The sequence below is a fragment of the Oncorhynchus clarkii genome, chromosome 22 (genome assembly GCF_045791955.1).
Source record: "Oncorhynchus clarkii lewisi isolate Uvic-CL-2024 chromosome 22, UVic_Ocla_1.0, whole genome shotgun sequence".
Taxonomy (NCBI): Eukaryota; Metazoa; Chordata; class Actinopteri; order Salmoniformes; family Salmonidae; genus Oncorhynchus; species Oncorhynchus clarkii.
The window spans coordinates 27,489,028-27,510,904 of record NC_092168.1 but is presented as its reverse complement, the minus strand read 5'-3'; the positions used below and the strand labels follow the sequence as shown (position 1 = coordinate 27,510,904).

The 21,877-nt window shown below is 41.9% G+C and overlaps 1 protein-coding gene across 1 annotated transcript in view; it reads right to left on the bottom strand.

Moving 5' to 3' along the window:
• Window positions 1–21,877, bottom strand: part of LOC139380713 (mannosyl-oligosaccharide 1,2-alpha-mannosidase IB-like) — a 125,055-nt gene that overhangs the window by 76,396 nt on the left and 26,782 nt on the right. The window contains exon 4 of the mRNA XM_071123664.1: window positions 18,034–18,295. Within this exon, the coding sequence (XP_070979765.1) occupies window positions 18,034–18,295 (262 nt within the window). The remainder of the gene's footprint in view (window positions 1–18,033; window positions 18,296–21,877) is intronic.

Below are 21,877 nucleotides of genomic sequence, written 5' to 3'. Positions count from 1 at the left end.
ATGTATAGTAATTTAGATTAAGAATGCATTAAGATACTGATCTGTAATTATAATCATGATAAAAGTTAATAGTAGAATTATAGGATAACTATACTGTATGTTAATATCAATGCGCATCCTGCCAATGTCAATGTGTGTTAAATTGAGGGGTTTTGCCTTTGAGTGATAGGACCAATGTGAATCACTGAGCAATGTCATGCTAAATTTGGGTTGGATAATTAATTGGGTTTTGGAAACTGATGGATTGATTGGTGAATGGGAAGAGTGAAACTGATCCTAATCTATTTGACTAATTTCCATTACCAAATTATGTTTTTGATGATATTGATAATACTCAGGAAGTATAGCATGTATGGTGTTAATGGCACATAGAGACTATAGGAGTTGACTTATAAGTAGTGGAATCATGATGCTTGTCTTGGGTCATGTTCAATGTTCGAGAGCATCCTGACGGGTTGCATTACTGCCTGGTATGGCAACTGCTCAGCCTTCGGCCGCAAGGCACTACAGGTGGTAAAGTGTATGGCCTCTATACCAGGCGGTGTCAGAAGAAGGCCCTAAAAATTGTCAAAGACTCCAGCCACCCTAGTCATAGACTGTTCTCTCTGCTACCGCACGGCAAGCGGTATCGGAGCGCCAAGTCTAGGTTCAAGAGGCTTCTAAACAGCTTCTACCCCCAAGCCATAAGACTCCTGAATCAAATGGCTACACAGACTATTTGCATTGCAAGAAATTGTCCGTAGAGCTCCGAGACAGGATTGTGTCGAGGCACAGATCTGGGGAAGGGTACCAAAAGGTTTCTGCAGCATTCAAGGTCCCCAACACAGTGGCCTCCATCATTCTTAACTTCTTGGACACTTGGCAGTGTCCAGATGGAAGCTACTCCTCAGTAAAAGGCAAGTGACAGCCGGCTTAGAGTTTTTAGGTCTCTCCAGAGATGTTCGATCGGGTTCAAGTCCGGGCTCTGGCTGGGCCACTCATGGACATAAAGCCTTTTAGACAATTAGAAACACGATTCTCTGGTCTGATAAAACCAAGACTGAACTCTTTGGCCTGAATGCCTAGCGTCACGTCTAGAGGAAACCTGGCACCATCCCTACGGTGAAGCATGACGGTGGCAGCATCATGCTGTGGGGATGTTTTTTGGTTGGTTGATCAAGGGAAAGATGAAAGGAGCAAAGTACAGAGAGATCCTTGATGAAAACCTGCTCCAGAGCGCTCAGGATCTCAGACTGGGGCAAAGGTTCACCTTCTAACAGGAGAAAAACGTGAGATGTTTTCCATTTTGATCTAGAATGCAGGCCTCACAAGACTAGTCTGAAGGTCCCCTGGTACCAATTGAAAAAATGAATGGAAGTATAGTATATGGAGAAGGTTTAGTGCCAAAAATATAGGGTTAAATATGTTTCTTTTCTCATTAAAAAACATTTCCTGATCTTTCTTATATCTCTCAGATATAGGACAGACACTTCGAGACAAACTTAAATTAGATTTTTTTTTGGGGGGGTGACTATCTGTTGTTCCATGTAGAGAATATGTTATTCAATGCATTTGTATGGGCTAATTTGCATTTGTATCAGGCCAAAAAAGATTTGGTCAAATATCATTATACAAATGTTTACTTCAAGGGGTCTTGAAATTCAAAATAAAAAGTCAAAATTATCCTTGGTATGATCTTCTTAAAACAATTCCATATAGCTTAGTAGAACCCCCCCGCCCCCCGAGTATTCCTATCAGCGGAGCAAGACGGAAAAGCAAGAATTATTCCACATGTAGCAAGCAAAGTGTTTCTATTGTCCAATCTACATGAGAGCTAGACAGACAATGTAGTTGTCATGCACCTAATTAGCCCATTTCTCAGCGGCGCCGCCGACAACCTGCCTCAGCCTCCTCACCTAATTGGCTGTCAAGTAAAAAAAAGTTAGGTGAATCAGGTCAGACTAGGATGGAGCGTGAGTGTGTTGTTCAAGATGGATAAACAAAAAGGTAAGTCCAAACTCGTGCCAAATTGCCGAAAACCAGCAAAGCAACCAGCTCGTCCTCGACTGATGAAACGCCATCACAGGTGGAAGCTAGTAGGCCTACTTATGCAGCAGCTAGCACTAGCAGCCTTCCAGTCCCGACAGATCTCACTGCCCAGGCCTGGCAATATCAGTGGCCTTGCTTCTTTTTCCTCCCCTTGAGGATAGTGACAGTTCCTCTTCCAGAAAACCAAGCTGATGACTGCCAAAGACTCAGCAGCGCTCATGAGAGCGACCCCCCCCCCCCCCCCACCACTTTTGTTAACACTGGTAAGCCTACGAGTGATGAGACGGATAGTCCCGACAGCGTGGATTTCGAGTTCCAATGTGTAATATAAATAGGCTACCAGCTAAATCCTGTATATACAGCGCCTTCAGAAAGTATTCACACCCCTCGACTTTTTCCACATTTTGTTGTGTTACAGCCTGAATTTAAAATGTATTAAATTTATATTGTGTCGCTGATCTACACACAATATCCCATAATGTCAAAGTGGAATTAGATATTTACAAATTAGGTATTTAGAAATGTTTACAAATGTTCAAGTATTAATAAAACAATGTCTTGAGTCAATAAGTATTCAACCTAGGAGTAATAATTTGCTAAAAAAAAGTCACAATTTGCATGAACTCACTCTGTGGGGAATAATAATGGTTAACATGACTTTTAAATAACGACCACATCTCTGTACCCCACACATACAATTGTCTGTAAGGTCCCTCAGTCAAGCAGTGAATTTCAAGCACAGATTCAACCACAAAGACCAGAGTGCTTTTCCAAAGGTTTGCAAAGTGCACTTATTGGTAGATTTTTTAAAAACGAAACAATTTTAAGCAGACATTGAATATCCCGTTGATCATAGTGCAGTTATTAATTACACTTTGTATGGTGTATCAATACACCCAGTCACAACAAAAATACAGGCACTCTTCCTAACTCAGTTGCCACGGAGGAAGGAAACAACTCAGATACAGTGTTTCACCATGAGGCCAATGGTGACTTAAACAGTTACAGAGTTTAATGGATGTGATCGGAGAAAACTGAGGCTGGATCAACAACATTGAAGTTTGATCACAATACTAACATAAATGATAGTGAAAAGAAGAAAGCCTGTACAGAATAAAAAATATTCAAAAAAATGCATCCTGTTTTCAATAATGCACTAAAGTATAACTGTAATATAAAATGTCCTGAATACAAAGCGTTGTGTTTTGTTGGATTTGCCACAAACATATCACTGAGTACCACTCTTCATATTTTCAAGCATGGTGGTGGCTGCATCATGTTATGGGTAGGCTTGTCATCGGCAAGGATGAAAATAGTTTTTGTTTCTTTATAAAATAAAAGGAACAGAACTAAGCACAGGCAAAATCCTAGAGGAAAACCTGGTTCAGTCTCCTTTCCAACAGACAATGGGAGACATATTAATCTTTCAGAAGGACAATTACCCAAACAAAAGGCCAAATATACACTGCGGTTGCTTACCAAGACAACATTGAATGTTCCTGAGTGTACTAGTTACAGTTGACTTAAAACCTGCTTAAAAATCTAATGACAAGACTTGAAAATGATTGTCTAGCAATGATCAAAAAGCAACTTGAGCTTGAAGAAAAGGGGGGGGGAAATATTGTATAATCTAGCTGTGCAAAACTCTTAGAGACTTACCCAGAAAGACTCACAGATGTAATCACTGCCAAATGTGATTCTAACATGTATTGATTCAGGGGTTTGAATAATTATCTAAATAATACCTTTTCATATTTATTTTCCATTAATAAAAACGAAATAAAAACATCTATTGATTACTGATTAGTATGCTGGTACATTGAAAATGTATTTTACAATCCGCAACGTCTGAATTTCCCACTTGAATTACTGAAGTAAATACATCATCGCCACCAGCCAGGAATCTAAATAGCAGCATTGTGACACTGTAAGCCTATAGCTTCGTGAAACATAAACGTTAAACCTAACACGAGAAAATACCCCCCCCCCCCCCCCAAAAAATGCATCAATTAAAGCAAATCTATAGGCTACTACAAGCACTGGCGCCACATAGTCCGATAGCTTATCGATAGACAGCCACATAGACGTCGCAATTTCAGAACCATGGACAGTGATCGGTAGTATATACTTTGAGTGGCTGACACATTAGATAAAACATTTTAGGGAGGTAGGGGGCCCAAACTCCAACTTTGCGGTCGTCCAGAGTAGGCTTGGTCGGTATAACGTAAACTGGGGTATTTGGAAATAGCCACGGGATGGTTTTAAATACCATCAATGCCGTTGAAACCACTTATTTTAAGTTTTTCAATACATTTTAATATTTGTAGTAAATACCTGCAGTCAACTTGTGCAATACGTTAGGACAGTGGTCACCAAACTTTTCTGAGTCAAGATCTCTGAGTCAAGATCTCTGAGTCAAGATCTCTGAGTCAAAATGCAAGCCAAGATCTACCGCTCGGATTCTTTAAAAAAATTTTTTTTTTTTTATAAACATGACTTAAGATTTTGTAACATTAATTAATTAAAAACTGTTTGGTAGCAATGAGGTTTGTGCAGTAGGCCATAGGCTGCATATTGGCTATGCTTGAATTGCCCTGCCAATGTTGTTCTTCTCAGACAATTTTGAAATAATGTTTTTTAATTGGTATTTGATCACACTGGCAATAGATAATTTGTTGTATTACTCGTGAGACCCAGCTGAGTGAACATAATATTATATAGATTTCTATTTTATTTACAGGACTGCATCTGATAGTCAGTCTGATGTTGCAGCGATGAGGCTGTGAAATTGGGACACAGTCCAGCTGATGGCAAAACTGAAGTCGCACTGCATTATTTCTGCCTCATGCACCAATTCATGTTGTTAGTCCTATGACCAGAGAAAGTGAAATATTCCTCAATATTAAAAAAGACAAGCCAGTAACAATAACAACGCAAGCTTATCGGAACATTTTGTTAAACTCATTCATTGCAGCTGCAGTGCTGGAGTACGCACATTTGAAGGCTTATAAAAAAGTGCTGACAGTGCTGAATAATTTAAACATTAACCTACTCAAAAACAGCAGCTCTTTCCAGTATTCATTGAGACTCTAGTCAAATTTTTTATTTTTTATTCTCACAGTATGAACTTTGCTGTGAGTTCGAGTTTTCTTTTTACAGTCTATGGCACTTTGCCTTCCTGGCGCTAGGGCTGCTGAATCAAGCGCACCTACTAACAACTGCACAAATTAATAAAAAAATAATAGGAATACAGTTTTTTATTTTATTATTTTTTTTACATAAATGTTTGTTGATAGACAAGGAATGCCTTGGAGAGGGTCCAGTCAATCGTGATCGCCCGGTTGGTGACCACTGCATTGGGAGATAAAGCAGATTATGTTCCTCATTTCATCTGTCACATTTTTTGCATTATGAAGTTTACTGTAGTTCCCCTGAACAGCCAGTCATGCATTTGTTTGTAAATAGCACATTGGGAGAAATTGGGAGCAGGTGCCTAGCAGTTTTTGGTAACTGTACCAAAACCAAACCGTGATCCCAAACCACAATACGTCCCGAACCGTGTGTTTATGTCATACAGCAGAGGTCATGCAGTCTGTCTTACGCTGACATTGCTTATGTTGATATCCACACAAGTATAATTATGTAGTCATTTCTACCCACTATCCATCATGGTGTGGATTAATGTCTGCCTTTAGAACCAAGGAGAAGGCTAATATAAACCCATCTCCCTCTGCCTAGAGAAAATAGGGTCTGGTGTTGCATCACTACAGATTGTCGATTAGACTCTCTCCTCATTTGAATATTGAGTGGTGTAGATACCTCTGTAGATTTATTAATCATGCCACATTATACGCTCGACCTTGCCTTGGAACGGTCTCCAGCCCAGAGAGTTGCCCAGTGTTACTAAGGTCAGTCTGGACGAGATTAAAATCTCTGCCCTGCTCTCTTTCCGCTCGTCCACAATCACTGAGATGTGTATATCTCTTCAGCTCTTAGGGTTGACGAGAAAGGCAGATTTTATTATTAATAATTCTGGGGAATTCATAACCAGAACGTACACACATACGTACACACTGAAGTGGAAAGAAAAGTGGATTTCATCACCTGTGCCTCCGAGGACACATCACCTTGTAATTTCATAATCTGAGCACTCTGCTGCTGGAATGTGGCTTTTGTTCTAAATATCATCCGATTTTTGAAAAGGAGGAGCGTGACATTGCCTGTTGTGGGCTGAGCTCTTGGGCACATTATATGAAGACATTATTTCCTCGGTTGATCGCTTTTTCAAAGCGTGCCTTGCAGTGAACCGTGAGGGTGACATCCTTTTAGAGTAAATCACATCTCTTGGACAACTTCCTGGAGAAGCAAGGCCAGGACTGGAGCAGAGGCACAGAAAGAGGGAAGAGAGAGATGAGGGAGACAGAAAGCGAGAGAGAGAGAAGCACGCAAAAAGACAGCACTACATAAAGAGTATCTAAGCAGATAAAGCAGAGAGAAAGGAAAAGAGGGATAGAAAGAGCGAGACAAAGATGGAGACAGAAAAAGACAAGAGCAGGTAGATGGTGAAGGGGGACTTTCCTTTATCCAGCTGAATGACGCCTAACAATCTGAGTAGCACCTCCACCCACAGGTTAGACTAGAGGTTGTTGTTTACTGGATTATTCCTGTTGCTGCAAAACTCAGGCAGAGGAGGATGATGGGATGGAGGTGGACAGCCTATAAACTCAGGAGGTCCGCAGTGCGGCCTGCCAGTGCTCCCTTTGCCTTCCTGTCTCCTGTCCTGAGAAACAGCCAGCTAGGAGCTCTGCTCTGGCCTTCACAATGTTAGGCCAACCCCTTGGCCACCAGGCACCCACCCCCAGCATCCTCAATCATCACCCACTGGTGATTCATAAAGCAGAAGCTACCCCGCCACAGACAAATCCTAGAGTCCTGCATTTGGGTTGGATACCCAAGGTTTCCTGCGGTTGACCGGCTAAAAGCTGGTGTGTGTAATGAAAACATTCTATCAACCTGCGGGTCGGCTCACGGGTTCAGAACAATTATATTCCGGGTCGGAAATGTTTTAAATCAAGATAATATATTTTTTTACAAACCCAGGAGCTTGTTGTTTGGCATTGCGTTGTGAATTCCACTCTGTGAACAGAGAGGAAAGCATATAGGCTACCAGCCACACAATCAGTGGATCAGAGAACTGTCAATTATTTGTGTGGTGCTGAAACTTGTTTCATCCCTCCATAATTATAATAATTTATACATTGCAAATTGACCAGAACTAAGCCCAAAAAGAGATTGTATTTGAAAATAACAATTTCATACCTTGATTACATTGAGACACGATCACATCTCTTTCTTTTATTTGTGGGAATATTTGGGAACAGATTTCCTTAAATTAAACACATTTTTTAATGAATCCCTGGTGATTTGAGTTTTTTACCCCCCCCCCCCTCTTTGGGGGTAAAACATTTTTATAAATCACCCACAGGCCACCTGTTGCTGACCCCTGCCCTAGGCTATAGCCTACTAAATAAAATTATTTTTGCATCCTACATTTTAATCTGGAAATTATTTATTTAAGTTTCAATTATTTGATTATTTAAACAATATTGAAGGTTCTTTAGAACAAAACGCTCAGTTACAGTCTTCTCACATCGCTGCAACTCCCGTATGGACTCAGGAGAGGCGAAGGTGGAGAGCCATGCGTCCTCCGAAACACAACCAAACCAAGCCGCACTGCTTCCTGACACAATGCCCGCGCTTAACCCGGAAGCCAGCCACACCAACGTGTCGGAGGAAACACTATTCACCTGGTGACGTGTCAGCGTGCATGCGCCTGGCCCACCACAGGAGTTGCTAGAGCACGATGGGACAAGGACATCCCTGCTGGCCAAACCCTCCACCCAGACGATCTTCCTCTTTTTAATAGAGGACATCCCTCTGTTTTCTCACGCAACTGCATAGCCTATAGCAATGTTGCGGAACATGAGCTTTCATTAAGTGTTTGATTAGATTTTCGATAACATTTGCATTGATGTCCGAGGGATTAGAGGGACAATAGAGTACCAGGCAGTTTGGTAAGATACTAATGACTTATCACCAGCATCAGAGCTTAGATATGGCTAATGACCGTGACTAAAAGGTCACATGGAATTTGACTGCCGCCATGACTCATGACCGTCGATGTGGCGGTAATACGGTCACCGTAACAGCCCCATTCCATTGTTGTGGGTCAGCTAAGGAGTATTGGTGTCTCTGAGGGGCTTTGGCCTAGTTTGCTAACTACCTCTCTAAGAGTGCAGTGTATAAAATCAGAACATCTGCAGTCTCAGACACTGCCTGTCACCAGGGGAGTAGCCCAAGGCTTGATCCTAGGCCATACGCTCTTCTCAATTTACATCAACAAGACCATTCCATTGTTGTGGGTCAGCTAAGGAGTATTGGTGTCTCTGAGGGGCTTTGGCCTAGTTTGCTAACTACCTCTCTAAGAGTGCAGTGTATAAAATCAGAACATCTGCAGTCTCAGACACTGCCTGTCACCAGGGGAGTAGCCCAAGGCTTGATCCTAGGCCATACGCTCTTCTCAATTTACATCAACAACATAGCTCAGGCAGTAGGAAGCACTCTCATCCACTTATATGCAGATGATAGTCTTACACTCAGCAGGGCCCTGTCCGGATTTTGTGTTATATGCTCTATAACAAAGCTTTCTTAGTGTCCAACAATCTTTCCCTGCCCTGAACACCTCCAAAACAAAGGTCATGTGGTTCGGGAGGAAGACTGCTGCCTTGTCCATCTCGTTAGTCAGAAGGTGTTTCAACTGTGCTGGCCCAGGTGATATTTAAGAGTGACTGGCCTTTATCTTGAGAGATGTGGAGATGTTGAGTCTCCCTATTTGATTTCTAGAAAAACATTCCTTAGTCTGATTTTCCCTGTTTTTGTTTTCTTCCTTTAAGTTTGGTGTGGGTTTTTATTTTGTTAACTTCTTCTTGGGCAAATTTTGTGGTTGCTCATGGTGGGTGTCTTTTACGTCCTAGTTGTTGTTGCTAATCAATTTTCAGTGGAGAACCCCACGAGTGTCTTTCAGAACCCCTCCTAAAACCACACCTGTTTCGTTTTGGTTGTTGTCAGTGACTCTTTGTTAGTTCCCCTTTCTGTTTGAGTGACAATTTTGGTTTTCTTGCTGAGGAACATAACAGATACCTTCTGCAACCCTCATCCTTCACATACAACACCCGTTCTTCCAGTCACATTCTGTTAAAGGTCTTCAAAGCACACAGATCTCTGGGTTGCTCTTCTTTCAGTTCCCTGCAGGTAGCTACTGCAGCGAGCTGCAAAAAACACTCAAACTGGACAGTTTTATCTCCATCTTTACATTCATAGACTCAATCATGGACACTCTTACTGAGTGGCTGCTTCACGTGGTGTATTGTTGTCTCTACCTTTTTGCTCTTCGTGCTGCTGTATGTGCCTAATACTATGTTTACGCTGCTACCATTCTGTGCTGCTACTGTGTTGTTGTCATGTTGTTGTTTTGTGTTGCTGCCATGTGTTGTTGTCTTAGGTCTCTCTTTATGTAGTGTTGTAATGTCTCTTGTCGTGATGCGTGTTGTGTCCAACATTTGTATTTTTAATCACAGCCATCATCCCCGCAGGAGGCCTTCTGCTTCTTGGTAGACCATCACTGTAAATAAATTGACTTGCCTGGTCAAATAAAGGTTAAATAAATAAATACAGAAAGAAAGAATGTAAATGTTTTGTTACATCGGCTTTAGGCTTTCATTAGGTAAGAAGACTAAGGCGGCCCTTTTTTTAAGAGCGATTTGAGTTGTCAATGTGCTCTCACTGTAAAAAGTTTTAAAAATACCATTCTTAATTCATGGCATGGATTCCTTTTATACAAAAGTTGAATAGGGAAGTAATAGCCTACTACTCTGAAGTCATAAAAACAATGAAATATATTGATGTTATTTGGCGGGCCACGGTTCGGCTCTCAAAACAATTCAATGTGGGTTGTGGAGAAAAATCTGTCCCGATATCAGATATCGGTGGGGCTCGGAATTATCTTGAGAAGCGATCGGAACTACTGCGGTGCTCTGGAGTTTTGGGGAGCTGTGTCTGGAGTTATGAATGTGCTGCCCTGGGTAACCTCTGGAGTCAGCCTGATTGATTTAAAATCTCCCTCCATCCTTCCCCCACCAGCGGATCCTATCTGCTCTAACGGACGGCCCTTCAGAAGATGCATGAGGGCAGTGAAAATGTGACTGCTGTAAATACATTCATGGCACCCAGGCAGGGTGATAAATTCCCTTTAAAAGAAGACAGTAAAGTAGCTCAGATGGCCCCTTTCACAGCTCTTAGCGTCGGGTCCTAACAGATAACAGAGGATGATACGGCTGCTGTTCCAATGTAACATATGGTCCTCTCACACTGATCTCACCACTGAGAACGCTCATCATGGTTTCAGACCCAGTCACAATGTGTGAACATGGAAGCACAACTAGTGGTCAGTTCAGGAACTACACCCTGTCATACAAATCACAGCCAGTGAACAGGGCAGTCAGGTGAACAAGTTTGGGTAGTAGTACAATATTAAAGTAGATCATGTTTAAAAAGTCACCTTTTTTGGTTGAGAAGCTTTTGCCTTCAAATGAATGACCATGCTCTAAACCTCCCTGGGCCCATTCCCTCTGGCACTTTCTCTCTACACTGTTGTGACTTTTCTTTGGGATAAATTAACTGATATTCTACCTCCCTCTCCCTGTCTCTCCGACCTTGGGTACTGTCTGCACCACTATGCCCCTTCCCTCACCCCCTCTTTCTCTCTCACTATGCTGGGTATATGGTCAGCCATGAACCTGGCACTGAAGTGGTGGTCCCTGTGCTCCCCAGTCCTCTCCCCCCCAGGGTTCCTTGTATCGCAGGCCAACACACCACACCCCTCTTCTGACCTCTATAGGTCCCAGAGAGCCTGGCCAACACTCTAAACAAAGAAACACTCCTTTCCTCTCACTCTCCCTGCCAAGACTGAACGGTCCCTAACGAGTGGTGAGAGGACCATGGATCAAAGGCTGTCCGTTTGCAGATGCTCCCTAAGAGAATATAGTTTATAAATTAGAGCCAGAGAGTTCACCTGTCATTGAGTGTTTCAAAAGGCAGCCACATACAGAGAGGGCATGGACACAATCCCGTTCCCATTTCCCAGTACTACGTATTGTTCGAGTTGAAAGGATACTGAATGGATTATTGCATTGTCATGACGAGATTGTCTGGGTCAGGCAAGTAGAAATACTATACAATAGGGAGAACATTACGTTTTATGGGGCAACAGAAATGTAACGACTAAAAATAAACCATACAAATTGTGAAACAAAGAAGTTATCTTGCGTGCAGTCTCCTACCTCTTCTCAAACACACACCACTCAGCGTCACACAGAGTCGGCCTCATAAAAACAATTGTGAAGCAGTCAAACCCCTAGACACATGAAGGCAGGTACGCAACCCAGTAAGCCAGGAGGATGACAACATGGGGAAAAAAAACGTTCAGTTTCTAGGCTTGGGTGGTATACCGTACGCCGGTGTCTTTGGAAAAATCCACGGGAGGTACTTTTTAAGTAAATACCTGCAGTCAACTCATACAATACGTTAGGAGATAAAGAAGATTGCATTCTTCATTTAACCTGTCACATAATTTTTCATTATGAAGGTTACCGGTAGTCCCCAGTCACGTGATGTTTGTTTACAAGCACACAATGATGAGAGACCGAGACTGGAGCCTTGTGAGTCACTCACTGTTGTGCAGTATGCGTCATGTGATCTAGTTACAGTACGGAATTTAAGACTAAATACTTGCTTTCTAGATATCTTAGAACTATTAAGTTAACAGTAAAAAAAAATAATGCTTAATGCTCTGCAGTTGTGCATTTGGTTTGCTAATTTAGTTGCTAGTTGGTCACTAGTTAGTCGCTTGGTAACAGCAGAAAATCTCCTCCCTGATTGTTTTGTGCGTGCAGCAGAGTAGCATTTTTTGGTTACTAGTATACTAAAGTTTAGGTCAGACTGTATAAAAATGTTTGCAATGTGCTTGTTGGCAAGTTTAGGATTTTACATCTACTTGTTAGCTGTGAGATTTTACATCTACTTGTTAGCAATGTTTGCTTGTTAGCATGTGCTTGTTGGCATTTAGTTCGCATTCTCTCTGAGATTTTACATCTACTTGTTAGCATTTAGTTCGCATTCTCTCTGAGATTTTACATCTACTTGTTAGCATTGGTAACCTTTGGATTAGTGGGGTTTGAAAACAGATCCCCTTGTGTTCAGTGCCAGTATTACTGGATATCCCGGTATGGCACAAGGTCGGTATGAAGGTATGACAATTTCGATAGCGCCCAAGTCTATCCATTTCTACCTCTCTCATCTCTCACGCTAATCCAGGCAGGATAAATTATTTTCCCTGCTTCCGTTTAATCTGTTCAAACACCACATACAGAGATAACAACACTGAGGTGCGCTACCGTGGCAACAGTCCCGAGGTGAGCAGAATTGGGGGTTGTTTTGTCCTGTGCCAATTCCTGTCACATTCTCTCCATCAGCCCAGCACTAATCAAACGTAGCACCATCCTGCTTCTTAGGCTTATACTTAGCATTTAGCTGCTCTGGTTTGCCTGGAATACAGACGTGTCTTTTCCACCCATCTCCCTTTCTTCTCACCACCTCCATTTCGGAGATGTGCTAATCGACACCAAAATGGTAATGAAATAGCGTGGCCAAACAAGTCCACACTTACCGAGGTGGGTTCCAGCAGAGAGGACAGTGTTGAAATATAGATCCATGACATCCATACATAATGTATAGAGGCATACATTCTCATGAATTATGGATGCTGGTCACCAGATAGTGTTTCTCTTCTGGGGATATAGGGCGGTATCAGATGGGCATAGCTTACTACAGTGTGTATCACACAGAGCAGAAACCTAGATTGGCTCTCTTGAGATTAATCTGTTGCAGAGTGGAGAGTCGTGTTAGATGGGGAATTAGGCTTATAGCACTGTGCTGTGGGGAATGGATCTTATTTTCTCATTTATTTATTCTATAGATGCATGGCGGTGATTACTTTTCTGTTTCACAAATAACACAGAATGGTGCTTCAGAGTGAGAAGTAATTCATCCTAAAAAACATCCTGACTGGTTGGCATTGTTACCTGGTATGGCATAAGCACGTCACCTACCGCAAAGGGTAGTGCGTACGGCCCAGTACATCACTGGTGCCAAGCTTCCTGCAATCTAGTACCTCTATACCAGGCAGTGTCAGAGGATCACTGGGGCCAAGCTTCCTGCCATCCAGGACCTCTATACCAGGCAGTGTCAGAGGATCACTGGGGCCAAGCTTCCTGCCATCCAGGACCTCTATACCAGGCAGTGTCAGAGGAAGGCCCTAAAAATTGTCAATGACTCCATCCAGCCACCCTCCAGCCACCCTACCACACGGCAAGTGGTACCAGAGCGCTAAGTCTAGGTCCAAAAGACTCCTTAAGAGCTTCTACCCCCAAGCCATAAGACTGCTGAACAGCTAATCAAATGGCTACTCTGACTATTTGCATTGATCCCCCTTTTTTTACACTGCTGCTACTCGCTGTTTATTATCTATGCATAGTTACTTTACCCCTACCTACATATACATATTACCTCAATTACGCCGACTAACCTGTACCCACACACATTGACTCGGTACCGGTAACCCCTGTATATAGCCTCGTCATTGTGTAACTTTTTTACTTTAGTTAATTTAGTAAATATTTTCATAACTGCATTGTTGGTTAATAAGGGCTTGTAAGTAAGCATTTTATTTGTACATCGACTCGGTACCCCTTGTATATAGCCAAGTTATCATTACGAATTGTGTATTTGTTATTAGATTTATTTATGCATTTTACTTTTCTATGATCTTTCTCTCTACATTGTTGGGAAGGCCTGTAAGTTAGCATTATGTCTCTCTTTCCTTTACGAAGCATGTAACGAATACAATTGTATTACATTTATGAGAAATCGGTGTCATTACACTGTGGTTGGGTATGACGGATGGCCATGCCGGGAGTGTGAAAGCACACGCGGCTCTTAACCTGTTGAATGTAGGGGGCAGTATTTTGATGTTTGGATGAAAAACGTACCCAAAAGAAACTGCCTATTTCTCAGGCCCAGAATCTAGAATATGCATATAATTGTCAGATTAGGATAGAAAACTCTAAAGTTTCCAAAACTGTCAAAATATTGTCTGTGAGTATAACAGAACTGATATTGCAGGCGAAAACCTGAGGAAAATCCAACCCGGAAGTGCTGTTTTTCCTGAAAGCTCTCTGTTCCATTGCCTGCCTTTGCTCCATTTAAAGGGATATCAACCAAATTCCTTTTCCTATGGCTTCCCCATGGTGTGAACAGTCTTTAGACATAGTTTCAGGCTTTTATTTTTTTAAATAAGCGAGAAAGATCACATCGCGTCATTGGATGGCTGGGTGCCAGCAGCGTTTTGCATGCGCAACAGCTTGGAGCAGACATTTTCTCTGTCTGTCCTATTGAAGAAGCTACAGTACCCGTTTAAATATTATTGATTATATATTGTAAAAACAAACTGAGGATTGATTATAAAAAACGTTTGACATGTTTCTACGAACTTTACGGATATTATTTGGAATTTGTCTGCCCCGTCGTGACCGCTCGAGCCTGTGGATTTCTGAACATAACGCGCCAACCAAATGGAGGTATTTTGGATAAAAAATAATCTTTATGGAACAAAAGAAACATTTGTGTAACTGGTAAGTGATTCATTTTATTGCTTTTCTGACTTGTGACCAATCTACTTGGCTGCTAGCTGTTTAATGTTTTGTCTGCTGAGAGAGATGACCTTACATAAACGGTTGGTATGCTTTCGCCGAAAAACTTTTTTGAAATCTGACACGCCATGTGGATTAACAACAAGCTAAGCTGTGTTTTGCTACATTGCACTTGTGAATTAATTCAAATTAAATATTTTTAGTAATTTGAATTTGGCACTCTGCAATTCAGCGGATGTTGACGAAAATGTTCCCGGTAACGGGATGGGTGCATCAAGAAATTAAGAGAAGACAAGCTATGTGCACACTGCACACAAAATGAGGTGGAAACTGAGCTGCAAAAAGTATGACCACAGAGACAAATATTTCCCTTAGATTACACAGACCCACAAAGAATTCGAAAACAAAAAAATATATTGATAAACTCTCTTATCTATTGGGTGAAATACCAGTGTGCCATCACAGTAGCAAGATTTGTGACCTGTTTTCAAAAGAAAACGGCAACAAGTGAAACAAACACCATTGTAAATACAACCTATAATTATATTTATTTTCCATTTTGTACTTGAACTATTTGCACATCGTTATAACACTCTACATAGCCATAATATAACATCTGAAATGCCTCTATTCCTTTGACTTTTGTGAGTGTAATGTTCACTGATCATTTTTGATTTGTTTATTTCACTTTTGTTTATTATCCATTTCACTTTCTTTGGCAATGTAAACATATGTTTCCCATGCCAATAAAGTACTTTGAATTGAATTGAATTGAGAGAGCGCTTTATCATACCCTAAAGGAGACGTGTGATATTTAAACACACCATCTTGGATAGAGTGGTGTCATATGGATCATATTAAGGATCACACAGGGCCATTTGCTATGTACTGTGGGGATTGCTCATGGAGAGAGAGATGGAGGCAGGGAGAGAGGAGGAGGAGGGTGGCCTTATCCTCTTCTCTACGGTCTTTATGGGCCACCATTTAAAAGCCCTAATTACGCTATCGATTTATCAGGGCTTTACAGTTACAGTACCCAGCTCCATGGGGAATACCACACACACATATCTCTTTATAAATGCAGTACAACACAGGCCTTTCTGTTATTGTAGAGGACCCTTATCTTGGCGGTGTAGAAATGTTATATTTAAGCAAATTTACTGCAATTCATCACATTTCTCCAATGTGTGAACTCATTCAAGACTGTTGGAAAAATATTCCAGGTGAAGCTGGTTGAGAGAATGCCAAGAGTGTGCAAAGCTGTCACCAAGGCAAAGGGTGGCTACTTTGAAGAATCTCAAATATAAAATATATTTTGATTTGTTCATCACTTTTTTGGTTACTACATGATTCCATGTGTTATTTGATAGTTTTGATGTCTTCATTATTATTCTACAATGTAGAAAATAGTAAAAATAAAGAAAAAAACCCTGGAATGAGTATGTGTCCAAAACGTTGACTGGTACTGTACTTTAAATCTGGTTTTAGTCATTCAAGTTTACACTGAAAGCATTTCTGCTTCCCGAAAAAGTGTTTTTTTTTAAAAAATGTTTATAAACATACATATTGTTTGGAAAAACGCTTAGGCGGCCCGACAAAGGATTTCAATGGCACAAAAATCCCTGCAAGCATTTATGCTCTGGTCCCAATAGGAAAAATGAATATGGTGGAGGAGATATGGTACACTACATATACAACAGTATGTGGACACCCCTTCAAATTAGTGGATTCGGCTATTCTAGCCACAACCGTTGCTGACAGGTGTATAAAATCGAGCACACAGACATGCAATCTCCATAGACAAACTACCCTGGGGCGGCAGGGTAGCCTAGTGGTTAGAGACTTGGACTAGTAACAGAAAGGTTGCAAGATCGAATCCCTGAGCTGACAAGGTAAAAATCTGTCATTCTGCCCCTGAACAAGGCAGATAACCCACTGTTCGTAGGTCGTCATTGAAAATAAGAATTTGTTCTTAATTAACTGACTTGCCTAGTTAAATAAAAGGTCAAATAAAAAAATGTAAATAAAAAAAACACTGTTGGCACAGTGCCCACAGCAATGTGCCAACATCTAGTGGAAAGCCTTCCCAGAAGAGTGGAGGCTGTTAAAGCAGCAAAGGGGGGGACCAACTCCAGCAAAGGGGGGACCAACTCCTATTAATGGCCATTATTTTGGAATGAGATGTTCAACAAGTGTCCACATACTTTTGGTCATGTAGTGTATATGGTGGGAATCTGAACATTGAAGATGGTTCTATTTCTAGGGACAACGGCTGAGTGGCATGACAATTACACACAATATCCCCTCTGCATTTAGTTTGTGTTCACATTTAAGTCAGATATTTTTCAAGACCCAGTGACATAATTGGCAGTTAGCCTAGTGGTTAGAGTGTTGGGCCAGTAACCGAAAGATCACTGGTTCGAATCACCGGAGCCGACAAGGTGAAAAATCTGTCGACGTGCCCTTGAGCAAGGCTACATGTCCAAGTAGAAACATTATAAGGCAGAGATGATTCCAGAGACGATATTGGTTGGACAGATGGTGTGTCACATTCCCATTCCATGACAAGATTGGTTAGACAATGTGACAAGACAAGGAGTAACTAAAAGCGGTTGATGAAGAGTCTCGCAAGATTTTACAACATTTTGCAATAGCACGACACATAGCCATCCTCCCTCCTTGAAAACATTGCTGTTTATGACAGTTGGCCTTTGTTCTGTAGAGATATGATTGGTGCTCACAATCACAAAGTAATCAGGCAGCCGCCGGATAGCTATGAGTGTATGGCAGGCAGCATACTCTCTGAATGATAATTATGTGGGAACAAAAGGCTCATTGGGAGACAAAAGCAAGGTTTAGAGCAAATGGGCTTGCCTCGTGCCGCAGTAAGTGTTCTGACTAAGTGGCATTCAGAAAGGCATGATAGAGGTAATTATCAGGAAGAATGGACGGATGGGGGAAAACGGTCTCAGGTTGGCTGTCTGTCTGTCGGTCCCTACTCAGCATCGCAGAAAGAGCATCTGAACTATCAGACACATCTCTGTCTCCTAGATCTCCCTTTCACACAGAGAAGACCGTGACATAGGGACAGACAAAAGACAAAGATAAGGACACGCGCACCGGCACACACACACTCATCCACACCCCCCAACCCCACCCCTTCTCCCTCCTTCTGCCTCACCTCTCTGATCTTGTCTCGTTTTTCCTTGACGTCAGGCTCCACGGGGTCTCCATCGTTGACCCCCACCACCTTGGGCATGGGGACAGGGGGCAGGGGCTTGGGCACCTCCTTCTTCTTCTTTAGGTCCTCCACCACCTTGCTCTTTTCCGTCTGGATCTCAGCCCGCAGCTCGTCCCGGGACTTCCTCAGCTTCTCCTTGGCTTCCTGCAGCGCACGCTCGTGGTCCACACGAATCTTATCGCGCAGGCTCTCCTCCTCCTCCCTAAAGGGGCACAACAGGAAGTCAGCACACAGGTTACAACATAACCAGGAAGTGAATAACCTCAGACAGGAAGTGGGCACCTAAAAGGTACAGCAGGAAGTGGGCACCAAACAGTAAGATTCAAACATTGTCATACAATGGTAAAGTTAACCTTTCTTGGGTAGGGGGCAGTATTTTCACTTCCGGATGAAAGGTGTGCCCAAAATAAACTGCCTGTTACTAGGATATGCATATAATTGGTAGATTTGGATAGAAAACACCCTAAAGTTTCAAAAATGGTTTAAATAATGTCTGTGAGTTTAACCAGTTGCATCTCTAGGGGCGCTATTTCATTTTTGGATAAAAAACGTTCCCGTTTTAAGCGCGATATTTTGTCACGAAAAGATGCTCGACTATGCATAGCAGTTTTGGAAAGAAAACACTCTGAAGTTTCAGAATCTGCAAAGATTTTGTCTGTAAGTGCCCCAGAACTCATTCTACAGGCGAAACCAAGATGATACGTCAAACAGGAAATGAGCAGAATGTCTGAAGCTCTGTTTTCTAATGTCTCCTTATATGGCTGTGAATGCGACAGGAATAAGCTTAGACCTTCTGCCGTTTCCCCAAGATGTCGGCAGCATTGTGACGTATTTGTAGGCATATCATTGGAAGATTGACCATAAGAGACTACATTTTCCAAGTGTCCGCCTGGTGTCCTGCGTCGAAACTGGTGCGCAAAGCCATGTGCAAGTATTTTTCCATTTGATTGAGAGGAGAAACCATGCTTCCACGAACGATATATCATCGAAGAGATATGTGAAAAACACCTTGAGGATTGATTCTAAACAACGTTTGCCATGTTTTCAGTCGATATTATGGAGTTAATTTGGAAAAAAGTTCGCGTTTTGAGGACTGAATTTTCGGGTTTTTTTGGTAGCCAAATGTGATGTACAAAACGGAGCTATTTCTAATACACAAAGAATCTTTTTGGAAAAACTGAGCATCTGCTATCTAACTGAGAGTCTCCTCATTGAAAACATCAGAAGTTCTTCAAAGGTAAATGATTTTATTTGAAGGCTTTTATGTTTTTGTTGAAATGTTGCGTGCTGGATGCTAACGCTAATGCTAACGCTAAATGCTACGCTAGCTAGCTACTTTTACACAAATTATTGTTTTCCTATGGTTGAGAAGCATATTTTGAAAATCTGAGATGACAGTGTTGTTTACAAAAGGCTAAGCTTAAGAGATGGCATATTTATTTCATTTCATTTGCGATTTTCATGAATAGTTAACGTTGCGTTATGGTAATGAGCTTGAGTCTGTATTCACGATCCCGGATCCGGGATGGGGAGATCAGAAAGGTTAACAGAACTGATATGGCAGCCGAAACCCCGAGGACAAACCATCCAACAACAAAAAATAATTTCAGCCTACCACTGTTTCTAATGGCTTTCATGTTTATTATGAGTACATGAAGTCCTCCCAGATTGCAGTTCCTAGGGCTTCCACTAGATGTCAACAGTCTTTAGAAAGAGTTTCAGGCTGGTTTTTGGAAAAATTAGCTAGAAGTTGTAGTTTTTCTAAGTGGCTTCCATTTTGGCTGTAGTGTTTCCATGCGCGTTCTTTGTTATTTATCTCCGGTAATGAACATACTATTCTCCGTCTTAAATTGTATTGTTTATTTACGTATTAGGGTACCGGATGTTTGATTATAAATGTTGTTTGACTTGTTTGGATAAGTTTATTGGTAACGTTTGGGATTCATTTTGTATGCATTTTGAAGGAGGGAAACCGGTGGATTATTGAATGAAGCGCGCCAGCTAAACTGAGTTTTTATGGATATAAAGAAGGACTTTATCAAACAAAAGGACCATTTGTGATGTAACTGGGACCTTTTGGAGTGCCAACAGACAAGATCTTCAGAGGTAAGGCATTTATTATATCGCTATTTCTGACTTGTGTCAAACCTGCCTGGTTGAAAAATGTTTTTCATGTTTTTGTATGCGGGGCACTGTCCTCAGATAATCGCATGGTGTGCTTTCGCTGTAAAGCCTTTTTGAAATCTGACACAGCGGCTGGATTAACAAGATGGTAGCGTCAATAAAGCTTAACGTCCCACCTACCTGCCCCATAAGAAGTTAAGTAAAGATTTAGGCTACATGGTCAAGGCTTAGGATATTCCCTGGAGCCATGTACTGTGGAAAAGAAAATACAAAAAAGGATCAAAAGGAGACATTTTATCATCAACACTTTGCCTGCAAGGCCTACTTCAGGACAAAGAAGCAGCTGCAACGTCGACAATATATGTTCCTCTTTCAATCCTGTCCTCTTGCTGTTCTATAATATACCATTGTTGGAGACTAAAAAACAGGGATGTTCTACAATGCATTCGGAAAGTACTCACCCCTTGGCTTTTTCCACATTTTGTTATGTTACAGCCATTATTCTAAAATGGAATAAAACAAAAAAATCCCTAATCAATCCACACACAATACCCCATAATGACATGACATTTTTGCAAACGTATACATTTTATTTTTTTATACTTAAAAAAAAAAGTTTCTTATTTACATAAGTGTTCAGACCCTTTGCTGTGAAACTCAAAATTGAGCTCAGGTGCACCTTGTTTCCATTGATCATTTCTACAACTTGATTGGACATGATTTGGAAAGCCACACCTGTCTATATAAAGGTCCCACTGTTGACAGAGCATGTCAGAGCAAAAACCAAGCTATGAGGTTGAAGGAATTGTCCGTAGAGTTCCGAGACAGGATTGTGTTGAGGAAGGGTACCAAAAAATGTTTGCAGCAATAAAGAACACAATGGCCTCCATCATTCTTACTTGGAAGAAGTTTGGAACCACCAAGAGACTTCCTAGAGCTGGCCACCCAGCCAAACTGAGGAATCGGGTGAGAAGGGCCTTGGTCAGGGAGGTGACCAAGAACCAGATGGTCACTCTGACAGAGCTCCAGAGTTCCTCTGTACAGATGGGAGAAGGACAACCATCTCTGCGGCACTACACCAATCAGGGCTTTATGGTGGAGTTGCCAGACGGAAGCCACTCCTCAGTAAAATACACATGACAGCCCAATTGGAGTTTGCCAAAAGGCACCTAAAGGACTCTCAAACCAGATTCTCTGGTCTGATGAAACCAAGATTGAACTCTTTGGCTGAATGCCAAGCATCACGCCTGGAGGAAACCTGGCACCATCCCTACGGTGAAGCATGGTAGTGGCAGCATCATGCTGTGGGGATGTTTTTCAGAGGCAGGGACTGGGAGACTAATCAGGATTGAGGGAGAGATAAACGGAGCAAAGTACAGAGAGATCCTTGATAAAAACCTGCTCCAGAGCATTCAGGACCTCAGACTGGGGCGAAGGTTCACTTTCCAACAGGGCAACGACCTTAAGCACACAGCCAAGACAGCGTAGGAATGGCTTCGGGACAAGTCTCTGAATCTCCTTAAACGGCCCAGCCAGAGCCCAGACTTGAATCCCATCTAACATCTCTGGAGAGACCTGAAAATAGTTGTGCAGCGACGCTCCCCATCCAACCTGGCAGAGCTTGAGAGGAACTGCAGAGAAGAATGAGAGAAACTCCCCA